The following is a 16,001-nucleotide window of genomic DNA, read 5'->3' as shown; positions in this document are numbered from 1 at the left end:
CAATACTGATGATTACACGTCTGCATAGGAGTGGTGAGGAGCCACTTTGAAGAGATCCAAAATCAACCATGAGTATTTTGGAGATTATCCATTTTACTGTGCTGCCCACACTATTAACATTCTTGCAAATATAGAAATGAAGAGTGACCAAATTAAATAATTTTACAAATAAATCAAAGGATTCTTTGCTATACAAATGATATCTTATAGGAGTCCTTTAAGTAGCAAGCTCCCAGAGCACATTTAACATGACCTGATTTATAAAAATTCAGTTTCATCACAATTGTCTAGAAATATTAACTGTTTAAGAGGATGACACTCATGTTCCACTGCATTTATATAGGGGACGACATCTTCCACATTTTAGTTTTGCTATGTAGAAGGTCTTTCGGTTCATTGTTCATTATAAACTTCAGATAAAATTAAATAAATAAGCTTCTGACACCTCATCTAACACCCTGGAGATGAAAGACAGAAATAAATGGATTTTATCCTGCCCACTGTCAAAAAGGGGGAGATTAAAGATATAACCTTTCCATATCCTTTTCCACAGAGTAAGAAGCTAAAATTATGTTATATTAGTTATAAGATATGTACCCATTATAATTAAAGTCTGTACAAAACTGACAAAATTAATGAGAATAAAAAGGAAATACAGATAATATAGTAAATTAAATTTAAGAGGGAAAAAGCAGAAAATCCATTTTCTCCCAAAATTTGACTCTAAAAGTTATGAAGTGTATTAGTGCTCTTTTTTTTATCTTTCTAGTGACTTCCGCATACAACTGCATAAAATGTAATCTCTGATAATTAAAAATTATTTCAATTTGTAATACTAGTCTGAATTCCTGCAGTTGTACAACAATATGGCTGTAAGTATACTAATCTAGGACATAGACTAATCCCAAGACTAGAACAGCAAACACTGGCCATGCAAGAAATCATTTCCCATGTGTTGTCCCTGGCAGACTTTGCTCAAGACCCTTTTCTCCTTGCCAATTCAGCCCCCAAGCCTGCACCATCAACCTACTGGAGTAGGTATACAAACTGACACATATTGTCCATAGACGGGAATATATCCAAAATTTGTTTTTAAAATATCATTTATTTCATATTTAACTCTTTCTACTAGAGCTTTTTAAAATCTAAAAATTTAAAAATATAACACTGTATAATCAATTTTTTATACATAAGGTATATAATACATAACTTTGATATTCCTAGGAAGATCTGCAATATTATGAAATAATTAAGTAGTTGTATATACAAACTATATTCAGTTTATCTATTACTCAAAGCACTTAACATTTTGCGAAGTAATCAGTGCAACTGCTTTTACTATCGTATCTTTTACACTATGAAAAAATAATATATAATGTATATAATATTAACAAGATAGATAATATGGAAATTTCTAATTTAAATAATTTGTTAAAATATCTTGTTTTATACATTATAATTATTTAAAAGTGTTTAGGATATAAGTCAAAGGTGAAAAAACTAATTTAAATATGACCAAAAATTAAATTTCAGAGCAATTATTCATTCAAAATATGGTAGCTTTGATCCAGTAAAGTTTAAACATTAATAATTTATGTGTAAAAAGAACTGTACCAGGAGCTACCATTTCACAGTAGACATGACACTGAACCATTTGTCAATAGCAAATCAACTGACCTGAAAATGAAAAGACGGAGATTACGGTTTTGATGAAAGTGTTCTAGCTGGGGATGTGATTTATATTAATACTTTGAAAAGCAGGAACAATAATGGAGTCAAACTCTACAAGAACCACTGAGAAATTTTAGACCCAAATGATATTACTTAACAGACTTTTTTCCCCAATAACTAAAAGAAATGCATCTTCTTCCTCAATATTTCAGATATAAAAATGACTGAAATAAGTTCAAAGAGGGATCTTAGGAGAATTTATGCAAGTCTGAATTAAGAAAAAAATGAGCACTTAAGAAAGGGCATTTTAATTGTAGACACAAAAAAGGATAACTCTGCTGTCCATCTTTTATGATCTGGTAACTGTTAAATACCGTGTTTCCCTGAAAATAAGACCTAGCCGGACCATCAGCTCTAATGCATCTTTTGGAACAAAAAATTAATATAAGACCTGGTCTTATTTTACTATACTGTATGACTGGGTCTTATATAAGACCAGGTATAACATAACATAACATAACATAACATAACATAACATAACATAACATAACATAACATAACATAACACCGGGTCTTATATTAATTTTTGCTCCAAAGCATTAGAGCTGGTTGTCTGGCTAGGTCTTTTTTTCGGAGAAACATGGTAGTACTTTTCTGTAAGCATGGTAAAGGCACTATGAATAAAACTGCAGCCATTTCTCATCAGTTGAAATGAATATTAAATATCAAATTTTACCCAAGTAGGAAAACTACAACTGCTCTAAAATACACTTTATAGCTCCTTTCAAGTCATCCTAAACTAGTCGCTAGAGTCTAAGAATAATGGAACAATGTGAACAATCCATTGATCAAAAAATTGCTGAAACCTATGATAGAACAAATGAAATTTTCAAGAATTCTTAAAATAGAGCATTCCAATATTCATTAATGATTATTTGAAAACACGCACAATTTTGGCTTAAGTATTCAATCAATAGGCATATCCCAGATGTCAAGTGATCACTTTAATTAGAAGCTCTTAAAGAAAGCCAATTCTAAAACAACAAAATGTTTAGCAAAATAGCTATGACTATCATGAAAAGTACCCAGAATGATCTTACCGTTGCAATGGGTCCGTCGACGTGGTAATCCAGGCTGAAGACGTCCCACCCGGTGTCACCTGGAGATACCTAAGAGCAAACACAAACAACTGAAGGACTTTCCACCATTGTTAAGCTTATTGCTAAAGAACTTGTCTAATCCTCAAAGAAAAGGCAGTAAAATTTTAAAAACTGCTCAATAGTTTTGAGTGTCAGCTACATGAAAACAGAGAATTGAATCTTTTTGTCATCTGGATCCTCAGCATTTAGACCATGAGGCACATAGTAGGCAGGCTAAAAATATTTTTAAATGAATGTTGTAAAATGTATTTAAAATTCATCACCATTTCTTTATGACAAAAACCTGCTGCCTTAAATGTTTGAAGTCTTCAAGTCAACATTTTTAAAACCCCACTAGGCTCTGCTAATGGCCCTCATCATAACTAAGTAAACAAAATCTACTGTTTATGATACTCATTCCCCTAAAAGTCGTCTATCAAACTGATACCAAAAATGTTATTATTGTTATTATTACTATTATATTATATTATATGTCATCTCAGTGCCTCCTATCAACATTACCGTTAACAGGAACTAGGATTTACTAGGCTTCCACATGTGCCACCAAGTGCTGTGACAAGTGTCGCATGTTCTCTGCCCAACAGCCCTGTGAGGAGCCCCCTTTGTAAGGTGAGACGTGAGACCTAGTGTGGTTTAAAGGTGCAGTGATTTGTCAAGATCACACCGTAACAGGCGACAGGGTAGGGACCGGAGCTCAGGTTGTCTGGTCTTTCAGTAATGACTCTTACCTACTAGACTAGACTAGGTGTGCCCTAAACAACATGGAAAACATTAAGCGAGCACGCGCTGGCCTCAGTGAGAGCTCACTGCTTGTGCAGACTATACATCCCACCGTTGCAGTACCTCCAGCAGCCTCACATCCAGTCTTTTGAGGATCTCAGGACTGTCAAACTGGGCATTGGTGGCTCTTACAGCGGTTTCAAGAATTCCAGTCAAGTTGTGTTGATACAAAGTTGTAGCTGGACGAACAAGTTCTGGTCTTAACAGATATTTTAAAAATAAAAGAAAATGTTACTTGAATTCTTAATAAGCTGTGTAAAAATTTAAAATTACAAAAAGAGTTCAAATTATAAAAACTAAAAAGACAAATGGAACCAATACGATATGGCAACAAAAGTTTCACAAAATTAACTGTAAATAGGATTTCACAAAGTATTTAGGGAAGTAAAACATTGCCTTAAAATCTCACAAAAAATTAATTTTGATTCAGCGTAAGATGAAAATACTTAAATGTACCATACATTTAACAAATAAAGTTCTCCAACTTACGACTAGCCTACAGTAGCATGAACTACTGTAATTCCCTACACAGATCCAATGGGAGGACCGGTCTTCATTAAATAAAAACAATCAGATCTGTGGATGATTCTAAGGGCTAAAAACAACTGCATTATCAGCAAACATTCCTGAAAGGATATTAACATCTAAAAGGAAGCTAACATTTCTAAACGTTAGGTTTCTAAAAAGGAAGCTAACATTTCTATGACCAAGAGCTGACCGCGTTAAGAACACAGCCCTGGATTGGATCCCAGGGGTCTAATTGTCTACTCTAGAAGCCAGGAGCTGTCTGCATCTCTACTGATGGAGGGGAAGGACACAGAACAAGACAAAAAGAGTAGCAGTTGTTTTTTCAGGTGTTTGTTTTTTTTTAATAAGAAACCATGTAAACTGCAAGTTTCAGTTTTAAAGTCATCATTTTTATTTTTCTGACTACTTTTCAAACTTAAGCTAATTGTGATTATGCTGTGTGCTCCTCATACACTATACTGTCAGTGCCAGTGTTTGTAAAGTGCACAAGCTACTCCTATGAACAAGCAGAAATAAAGGGACTTTAACATGACAATGACAATTTTATCTTTTCCAATTTTATCTTACCAATATGTTCCATAAGAATTCCAACAAATTTTCCTCTAATGCCATTTACTAAACAAAAATTGTAAGACTCTTTATCATGTTGAAAGCTATTGTGTACTTATAACAACCAGAACATTTTCTTACTTGAGCAAATCCATTAAGTGCCTTATGAAGTCTCCCTGACCAAGCAGCAAGTATCGCCTCATGGCCTGCATGTGGTCCAGCAAGCTGTACTTTTTATTGAGAACGTCCAACAGATATTTGCTGGTCTCAAAATAAGCCGCGTCAATTTTTCCCTGAAATGCATTTTCCAAATCTGTGAATAAATCTGCAGCTGTAAAGAACAAAAGAGAAAAGTACATATACATACATAATTTGTATATTAACAAAGGACAAATTAAAGGTGCACGGGCACAAGAGTCATCGCCGATGCCATTGCAGATGGCATCGGTGTCAGCCCAAACAGGTCACATGCGTGGTCAGGAAAGCAAACAGGGGTCCTTATCCCATGAAACCAAAAACAAGGACAGCTGCCTAGATTTACAGCAGACATCTGCACTGTGACCTACGGGAGGGACCCCTAACCACACTGTTCATCATTTCACGGATTTAATGGTCAAATCACCTTCTACAATGAAACTAACTCAAAATCTCACTAAAACACTTTGGTGAAAAGTGCAAAGAGTAGGGCGGGTCAGTGTTGCATTGCCTGCACAATGCCTACAGGATATTTTCAAAACTAGTTTCAGGAATAAACCCAAACAGCACATGCAATGAGCTCTGTGAATTGTGAAACTCAGTATGAACATTAGGTATGGTTATCATGCAGGCATAGTACAGCAACAGAGAGTAATCTCTAGGGAAAGATTTGGAGATTTTCTAGGGCACAGGTAATAAGAGCAGACTGTCACTAACAAAGAAGCCTAACTCTAAGCAGTAACATAAAAAAGAAAAAAAAGCATTTCCATAGCTTTATATTAAGAAGAAATAGCATGTGGAAATTAATAGAGCTTTCTAATGCTAATTTACATCTGTACAGCACAAAACCGTTTATAAAATTTATCTAAATGCTTGATTTTATTTCAAAACCATAACACTTAAACTAAAAAATAATCTCAATGTCAAGAAACAATCTAAGATTGAGAAAAGGTAAAATACTTATTCAAGGTTAAGCAACAGACAAGGTCTTTAGAGTCCAATTTAAGTCTCCGGTACCTCAGTTACCAATTTGAAAATAGCAGAAGACTTTACGATTTTTCTTTTTCATTTGTTCTTCAGAACTGTCCCATTAAGAAAAACCTATTTTAGTATTGCCGTGATTCCAATTACACACTAACATGGGAACACCAGGGTGTCCACAGTGAGGAAAATGCACTGTTTCCTGTAGAAGGGGAAGTCTGACGATGCAGTATATCAGGGCACTACTAGTGAGCTGTGCTGTGATCACATTTTAAGGGGAGAGAGCGTATATTTCTGTTGATCTATGTAGTTTTAAAAAGATAAATCTTTCCCCCCCAGAAATGTTTTTACTATCCCATTCTTTGAGTCATTAAGAATTTTCATTCCAAAGAAAAGTTTTAAAATTAGCCATGTTTTAGCCCAAAGTGGCCTATCAGAAGACATACGGTTCAGAGCTTCCTCATACACTCTTATTCCTTGATGACTTAGGCATATCTTATGCTCCCCTTTGTAAAAATTTACTCCTTATTCTTTAGTCACGCTTTTAAATCTTCAAAAATTTTCACACATAAAAAATGCAAATTTTACTTCTTCCATTGCTTTTTTAATTATTAGCAGTCCTTCAGAGTTTCCATCTTTTATCTTCCCAACTGTACTATAAGCTTAATACCAAAAATAAACCTTGTTCTGCAGATTGCAGCAGTGGAGAGGGAGACAGGCACAGCAGTAGCTGCTGTAATTGAGAAAAGGTTGTGGCAGTAAATTAACAGCAGCAGCCATCTCAATGGAGGCCTCCTGCACGCTAGGCAGTTACTGGTTGCTTTACAATGTTGTTTCACCTCACCAGCACAATCCGTGCCTGTGTGTCTCCACAGCAAGCACGGGCACACACTACTTGGCCTCTCAGGTTGGTCATCTTCTCTCTAGGCACTAAGAAAAGGTCAAAATCTGTCAATACAACTCTTTTCCTGGCTCTTCTTGCTTCTTCTACCTCTCAAACAGATCGTTTCCCAAAATTCTGTACTTGAATCACATATCTCTCTGTTCTAGGAACTAACCTGGGGTCTATGGATCCCTAAAATGTATATGCAAATCGTGTGAAATGCACTTGGGCAGGTAAGTGGGGCGGGGATGCGGATGAGAGGTGTCTGACCCCCAAAACTGGAGTTACCGCTATGCCATGGAATCCTCTGCTAAACCAGTATGGTGATACAGGCACTTCCCAAATCTCTACAGTCTGCCCTGACCTCATATGGATTTTACAGCATTTCCAATACATTCTGGAAATCTCCTCTAGTAAGTCCTATCAAATACTGAAAATCAAATTGGGCTAACAGGTACAAAAATTGATGTTCAACATCACTAATTATCCAGGAAAATGCAAATCAAACCACATTCGGATATCATTTCATACCTGTCAGAATGGCTATTATCAAAAAGGCAAGAAATAACAAGTATTGGTGAGGATGTGGAGAAAAGGGAGCCCTCATGCACTGTTGGTGGCCATGTAAATAGGTTCAACCACTATGGAAAATAGTGTGGAGGTTCCTCAAACAATTCAACAGAACTACTTTATTGACGCAGTAGTTCCCACTCCTGGATATTTATCCAAAGGAATTGAAATCAGGATCTCAGAGATATCTGCACTCCCATATTCACTGTAGCCTTATTCACAACAGCCAAGATATGTAAACAATCTAAATGTCCATCGACAGAAGAATGAGTAAAGAAAATGTGGTATATATACACACAATGGAATATTACTTAGCCTTAAAAAAGAAGGCAATTCTGCCATTTGTGACAATATGATTGGATCTAGAGGACATTATGCTAAGCGAAATAAGCCAGGCACAAAAAGACATACTGTATGGTATCACTTATATGTGAAATCTAACATAGTTAAACTCATAGACGCAGACGGTAGAATGGTGGTTACAGTGGCCAGGAGAATGGGGAAATGGGGAGGTATAGGTCAAATGGTACAAAGTTTTGGTTATACAAGTTCTGGTGACCTACTATACAGCATAGAGCCTACAGATAACAATATTATATTATACACTTAAAGCACTTTATCTGTACATTTCATTTCATTTATCACTTTTCTTGTTTTATGTTACTGTACATCTTATCTCCATACCTAGATTATAAACTCATGAAAGGCATAGCTATGGTGAATTCAGATTATCTCCCCTATAGCTACCACAATGCCCTATGTAAAGTAAACTTGAATGAAGCAGGACAATATAAATAGCAAATACGGCCAATACCGGAAAGCTATACGTGTAAATCAGCCACACACAAAATACCATGAAATTATTGAGATTAGGGCAGGCAGTGAATGGAAAAAATAGAAGAGAGGATAGCAGTGAATGAGGAAAAACCATAAATCATTCAATGCAGGCAAAAATTTATGCAGCATTTTGAATATAATAAACACTTGTAAATCCTTGATTTCTGAATGAGCCTTTAAGTTCCAAAGTATGGCTACCATTAGTACCATGTTTTCCTTTATTTTTTTATTTTGGCATACTGTCACTGTATCATGAAAAAAAGTAATACAATAAAATAGCTATACCTATCCCAAAACTTATTGTCTAACTCTATAAAAAAGGAAACTCAAAAATTAACATGGTGATAGATATTTTATACATTATCACACTGTGCATTAAGGTATATAATAATTTAGAAAACGTGTCAGTCCTGTTGAATGAAAATTACTTCAAGCAATATATGAGGTCTGACAATTAAGTTTGTAAACTTGTTGCAACAATGTTGCTAACCTTTTTTGATATCAGAGGGATTATTCATTATAAATTTGTACCAACTGGACAAACAGTTAACCAAGTTTGCTATTTGGAAGTGCTGAAAAGGCTGCGTGAAAAAGATGAAAATGACCTGAACTTTTCACCAATAATCCCTGGCTCTCGCATCACGATAATGCATCAGTTCACAAGGCACTGTCTGAGGGAGTTTTCAGCCAGTAAACAAGTAACTGTATTGGAACACCCTCCCTCCTCACCTGATCTGGCCCCCAATGACTTCTTTCTTTACCTGAAGATAAAGGAAATATTGAAAGGAAGACATTTTGATGACATTCAGGACATCAAGGGTAATACAACAGCTCTGATGGCCATTCCAGAAAGATTTCCAAAATTGCTTTGAAAGGTGGACCAGGCACTGGCGTCGGTGCATAGCTTCCCAAGGATAGTATTTCAAAGGTGACCATAGTGATATTTAGCAATGAGGTATGTAGCACTTTTTCTAGGATGAGTTCATGAACTTAATTGTCTGAACTCATATATCACCACCACCACCATCATAGTCAGCACTACCATCATACCATCTTGGGGTGATTCTGCAGACTTGGTCACAGCTATCATCTTTGTAGTGGGTGTCTGGTCGTGACAAACCTGGTGCAGGAAATTTATTGATTTTCCTATCAAAAGGACCTAAAAAAGGAAAATATCCTATAGTTAACCTTTATATAAAATTAAAATGATCAATCATCCAACTACTACAATTATTCAAAAGCAACAAATTAACTATTGATTAAAAACTAAACAAGAACATGTGGGATAGTATGAAGTAAATTCTAGGACTTGAAAAGATGTTATTAACAAACACCTTAATATATTGATGTATTCAGTGAATATATACTTCACCTCTAGAATGTGAATCCTAAAATGCAATGAAGAGGATTAGTTTTGTCACATGATCCAGGCAGATATAGCATTAAAAAATCAAAATCACAAAAATCTCTTCTAATCTCTACCTTCTTAGATTGATCCATTGTAATAAATGAAGGAATCATCGATTTCCTTAAAGTATACTTGTCATGCCACAGTCGATCTGTTTTAACTGTTGGATCTGATGCTACAAAAAACTGAAAACAGAGAGAGGCACTGAAACATTAAAAAGTAATATTTATGGCAAAATATTAGGTAACAGCAACATCAAAGAATTATTCTATAAAGCAAAATTCTCCATATACAGAGACACTTAACATTTATACAATAAAGCTTGTTTTAAAAAGTATTTTGGACAGATCTCTCTAAATGTAATTACATATTTCCCAGGCTTTTAAAACTGAAGTATAATGAAAATAAGTGAAGCTCTTTCTTGAAGACTTATGATCTTCATTATGAATATCAATTATAGTCTCTGCTGTGTAACATTGGAGATCTAAGTGTGAGGGCTACCTAATCCATTTTGGACCTTAGTAAAAACATACCGACTTCTTGAGCTATTTGAATATTCAATTCATGCCTCCTTCGTAGAGTTTTTCCAACTGCATTTCTTCCATTTACTCAGCTGTGTCTCTTCCTATGAGTATGCCTGCCTTCTGTAGGCTCTCTCTTGCAGAGCTCCCAAGTCTAAACACAGAGGTGCCGAAACTAACGTACTCTGCGTACGGACGGATTGCTACATATAGACCATGATGTAGGAATGACTAGCACCAGTCTACCAAGTGGCACCAAATAAGTGACCTTCTCTTGTTGGCTGTCCGAGAAAACCACCTGTGCTCAGAAGCCTCTCTCTTATCTAATGTGCTTCTCCTCTTTGCTGTCCTCACAAACCATCCTGATCGTTGACATCAGAAAGCACACATGGTGGTAAGGAGAAAACTAAATTGCTATTGTTTCTAGATCACCTGTTATTCCAAGGAATCCATTCTCATTTTTCAGTCTTATGCCCTAAAAAACTTGTTCTTTTATTTCTATATACACTCAATTTCTAATAGCAGAACTGCTGAGTCAAAGTAATTTTTTTTCATTTTTACAGACAATGCCAGGTTTCCTTTCCAAATAGTTCATTGACCCTTCTCCCAGCAGGATGCTCCATATTCTGCATCCTTGCTCATTTTAGGTTTTGCCAATTAGTGAAATGAAATCATGGTTGCCGGTACTACTATTACTGACCACAAAAGAAGTTGGGCCTCTTTCTGTAATGCTGACTGCCATTTGTTTTTCTTCAGTGAATTATCTTTCCATATCCTCGACCTGCCTTTCTATGGATTTTGTCTTTTTCTTATCAACATATTCTGCTATATTAGGGATAGTGACCATTTGTGAGTCATTAAGTATTATAAACTTAATATTTCTAAGTTATTCATTTGCCACTGTTCATAGTATGTCCCATGTTTATATTTTGTTCTATTTTTGTGTCACGTAGATGTAAATGTCTTCCTGTACAGCTTCGGAGTTTCCTAACTTAAGATGTTCCCATTCCTAGATCACAGAAATATTCTCCATAATTTTCTTTTAGTATTCCTATTGTCATTTTTATAACTTAGATCTTTCATCCCTTTGGAATTATCTTGGACATAGTATGATATAGGAGGGTCTATGTTTCCCTTTGGACAGCATTTCCTCTTTATCAGCCTGGTCAACACCTTTTCTTAATATACCATTCTTTCCTCTAAGCTAATATGCCTCATTAAAAACTATAGTTATCATTATAATTAATTACATCAAGAGTAAAAGGGGGAAAGTGACTCTATCAAGAGATCCAGAGGAGGTATTTGATAATGTCTTTATTAACATCCTCCAACGGTGACGTTCGTTTTTTTGGTCAGTTCACATTATACTGCTAATACACTACTAAATGTCTAAAAGCAACGGAATATTTAATGAATTATAAAATATTATCAAGTAGTCACTGAAAATAAAGTTTGTTCTTAACTATCACAAACCCTTCTGAGAATCTGATTAAAAGTACAGATATTCTTTTCCCAGGGAAAAATGCATATATCCACAAATACACAGTTTTATGTACCGTTCAGGAGTTCCAGAGATCACATTGTAAGAAGACTTGGTATAAAACAATAATATTTAATGACATGAAATTATTTTCATTATTTATTTCATATAAAAAAAGTAAAAGGTTACAAAATACTATGCGTGGTATAGTACATACGCAGAAATACACAAGAATACACTGAAAAGGGGAAGATATAAAAATATTAATAGAGGTTATCTGTTTTAGGATGAGTACTAATACATTTTAATTTTCTTTTCTGTTCTCAAATTTTTTTTAGTACACAAGTATTTTTAAATCAGAAAAAACATTGTTCTAAAGAACTGAGTAATTCAAGCCAATGAGTAAACATATAGTACCAATAAGAATGTTTTCACTAACATCATCTTCCCAGGGCAACCCACTAAAAAAGATTTTTCTTCTGTTAACAGAATTCTACTACCAAGGGTAAACATACAGAAAAAAATTTTTTTTAAAGATGATCCTTATAAGTCAGGGCTAGATGGTATCAATTACGTACAGACAGCCTCCTTTATAAGTAGGTATTTGAATAAATGCCAGTATTTTTATGACCATCAGGATGAGATCACTACATTTATTTTCAATTCAATTTTTTTTTGTCTTTAGGTACCAATTTAAATTATTAAAGTATTAATTGATCTTTAATTTCTAGTTTTTATGGTCCCTTTCTGATTTTAAGCACATAATTAATGACTGCTTTGAGGGCTAACCAGTACTACTATAATGAGACTATCACTTTAACATATACTTAAGTCATTCCTGATAGAACTAAAAATAAGCCCACCAGGAGTAGGGTGCTATCACCAATATTCTGTAGCTTGCCATTCAACAGATTAATCGCATGTAAATTGTATTTATCTGTTAGTCACTTAAACAGAAAAGCTAGTTTCTATAGACAACACACTAATTTATCCTGATAGATGGAGTGCAGCCGGATTTTTATCAGCATGAATAATAGGAAAATTTAATTTAAAAGATAAAAACCTCAGACAATTCTGTCTTCTTCAGAAGTTATGAAAGCATCACTTCATCTGAGGGCGAAGTAGCATGCAATTACTCCACCAGCAAACATCGTATAGCGAACACCGAAAGGAATGGGTACATCTTAGAATTTAATTAATCCCACGAAAAATACACAGTTATAGAGTACAAATCAAGGTCAGAATATAATTGCAATATGCTTTTATTTTATTGATGCATTTTCCACTCAAGGTTCTTTAATTTTCACCATTATATCAAACACAGGAAGAACCGAGGGAAAAAATAAAACATAATTGTACCATGATTTCTCATTAACTGTTGGACAAATGCCAAGGCCTCCCTACTGTAAACAGAAATGAAGAGGGTAATTTTATTAGCAAGCAACTTAGTTTCTAAGCACTAGATCCATTAATACAGGCCATGAAAGCCCCCAACTTCAACCTGTCAATCCCGCAGGCAAATACCAAGAGACCCACACCTAGAGAAGCTCCAATGGCTCCGGACCAGAGGAATGGGTGAAAAGGGAAATAATCGGGTACACTGATAAATAACAATACGTCAGTGTGGGGCGTAAAAGTACCAAAACAGTAAAATATTTATAAGGTAAACTTTTAAATTTCAATAATTCTCAGCCAAAGTATGAAAGGAACAAATTAATAAGACTGTTGAATGGATCCACAGAGATAGATATTCCCAAAAGCAGTCCCTGAATTATCTCTAGTTTGCTGACCTTCCAATTCAAGGATGGAGATTTTCAGGGCATTATCAGAGCATGTAAGTAAACATCTGAAGCAAGTCTGAAAATTTTTGAATTGAAAGCAAGAGAATTTATTTTTAACTTCTCCCTTCTTTTTCTGCTCCTAGTTGGAGCCCCTATCCTTTACATCTCTGGCAAGTTTATCTAAAAGGCAAAAAAGTAAAATAAATGATTAGGTTGGTGCAAAAGAAACTGCGGTTTTTGCAACTATTTTTAACCTCTTAAACCACAATTACTTTTGCACCAACGTAATAACATTGAGCTATCCTGTTCTTACATTGAACATGTTGGCATAATTTGTTACCTTATTCAGTTTACCTGGGAGAAAACCCATGTGAGCTACTAAAAGGCCTAATGATAGTTTCCCTAGATAGTAAAAAATTAGGGTTTTAAACGAAAAAATTAGGGTTTTTTCATAGTACTACTTTGTAAGAGCCAAAAATAATTAGAAACCCCTCCCCCAGTATTAAAAAGTACTTCTACATAATCATTCGGGATATCTTAAATTCCAGTAGCCCTCTATTTTCACCTGTTTTGCATTTCATGATACAAGATAAACAAAATAAAAGTTAGACACCAGTTGGGCACCACTGGGCTAAGGGATCATATCTTTTTAACAGTTAAAAGTTAAACTGCAACCAGTAGGCCCAGTGGCATAATATAATGATGCCATTCCAGAAAGAGCAAAGCTCAGAGGCCACCTAGGAGCTTTTGTTTCAGATAAAAGGAGCAAAAACTCATCCTTGGGTTGCAAATCAGCTAAGCTCAGAGGCAGCTAAGGCAGGACTCTGAGTACACTCAGCAGCAGGAGAGGCAGAGAACAACTTTAGCGGAAACAGGTGAACTTGGGCATTTGAAAGAGCCTCCTGGAAGGACAATAGCAACAAAGCTACTTTACACCTAAAGTGAGCTCTGAGTAGCCATCAGCAAAGAGAGCCTAAAGCAGGAAATTTACTGAGAAGAAGCGCGGGGCTGGGTCAAAGAGGAAGAAGGTCCAAGAATCCCGCCAAGGGCAGACAAGGGCAGACATGGTTCCCAGTCCCACATCTGACCTGTATTCCACCAATTCTGAGGCAGGAAAACAAGATGGTCCATGGTGTCAGGACCAGTTTGACTTTTCTTGTAGGTTTTGTTCTAACTGGGGGGTTCTTAACTTGGGATCCAAAGCACAAAATGCAGAGGGGTCTGTGAGCTTAGAAGGAAGGTAATTTACACCTTTATTTGCACTATCCTCTATCTGAAATTTAGCTTTTCTTCAATTATAAAAGCAAAAAACAAACCACACTTCCTGTGACTTTATCACCAATAGAAATCCTGTATTTTCACATCGCATGTTAAGTTGTTGCACGTATCTTGAAATAGCTACTAATCCTTTTTAATAAAAGTTAATAAAAACACATCTATTACTATATTACTAATTTAACATTAAGTGTGGAAACATTAGATAAAAGAAGTTGAGTTCTTTACTATACAATTTCTCTCATATCAGTATTTTCTATTCTTAATTGACTAGTGAACTTTTTTCTCCTCACAGAAAAACTCCCAAGAAAGTATTCTACAAAGGACTGTTGATGTGGAATAAGGGGGCACTCTGAATTCATCTCCCTTTCATCCCCTCCAACCTTCAGGGAAAACTACAGGAGTCTGTAGTTGGTAGTGCTGAGGATCAGAGGGTTGTCGCACATCACAAACACCGTGGGCTTCGGGAATCCTCGTGCGCTCATCACAGTCCACGTTAAAACTCCTACAGGTTCCCAAGTGCGATCAAAGGGACACGCAGATCGAGAACCACGGGGCTCTTCTTAGGTATGTTGAATAAGAGGTGGATACCAAGAACTCCCTAAACCAGCAGTGAGGGAGAAGACTGAGCAAATGAACCAGAAAGTTACATCTTAGGAACCAGGCATAGCTGGCACCCCTTCACATAATATGAAAGTCACCATTTTAACTACCGGGTGTACCCAAAAAAATGTATACAAGTGGACACTTTGGTCAACGTTGCTCAGGCAGCTGTTCGCCGTAATCACAAGTGTCTGTCTGGATGCTGATGGTAACCACTTTCAGCACCTCTTGTAATAGCAGATGTCAAACATGACTTGCATACATCTTTTGTTATCAGTATGGATTACTATAATTTTAATACAGTTTTCCTTTCTTAAAATGTGTATATATAATTTTTGGTACCCTCTTTATTTTAAAATGTGCAATTCAGTGGTTTTTAGCACTTTTCACAATATGGCTGTGCAATCAAATTACCACTAGTATCTCATTGCAGAACATTTTCATCACCCAAAGAGAAACTCCATACCCATTAAGCAGTGATCTCCCCATCCCTCTCTTCCCCTAACTACTGACAACACTCATCTGCTTTCTATGACTATGAATTTGCCTATTCTGCATATTTCACATAAATGAAATCATACAATATGTGACCTGGCTTATTTCACTTAACCTAATGTTTTCAAGATTCATTCATGTTGCAGCACGTGTCAGAATTTCATTTCTTTTTGAGGCTGAGTAATATCCCATTGTACAGATATACATTTCGCTTATCTATTCAACAGTTGATGAGCACTGGTATTGTTTCTACTTTTTGACTATTATGATTATGAGTAATGCTG

The 16,001-nt window shown here is 35.6% G+C and overlaps 1 protein-coding gene across 1 annotated transcript in view; it reads right to left on the bottom strand.

Annotated features, from left to right (window-relative positions):
• Positions 1-16,001, bottom strand: part of TUBGCP3 (tubulin gamma complex component 3) — an 86,178-nt gene that overhangs the window by 28,824 nt on the left and 41,353 nt on the right. The window contains exons 12-16 of the mRNA XM_081046357.1: positions 9,637-9,747; positions 9,205-9,313; positions 4,830-5,019; positions 3,675-3,810; positions 2,772-2,840 (exon numbers count right to left, since the gene is read on the bottom strand). Coding sequence (XP_080902483.1) covers positions 2,772-2,840; positions 3,675-3,810; positions 4,830-5,019; positions 9,205-9,313; positions 9,637-9,747 — 615 coding nt within the window. The remainder of the gene's footprint in view (positions 1-2,771; positions 2,841-3,674; positions 3,811-4,829; positions 5,020-9,204; positions 9,314-9,636; positions 9,748-16,001) is intronic.

This window comes from Rhinolophus hipposideros (genome assembly GCF_964194185.1).
Source record: "Rhinolophus hipposideros genome assembly, chromosome: 4".
Classification (NCBI taxonomy): Eukaryota; Metazoa; Chordata; class Mammalia; order Chiroptera; family Rhinolophidae; genus Rhinolophus; species Rhinolophus hipposideros.
The sequence above is the reverse complement of the archived record's forward strand: the minus strand, read 5'-3'. Positions and strand labels throughout refer to the sequence as shown.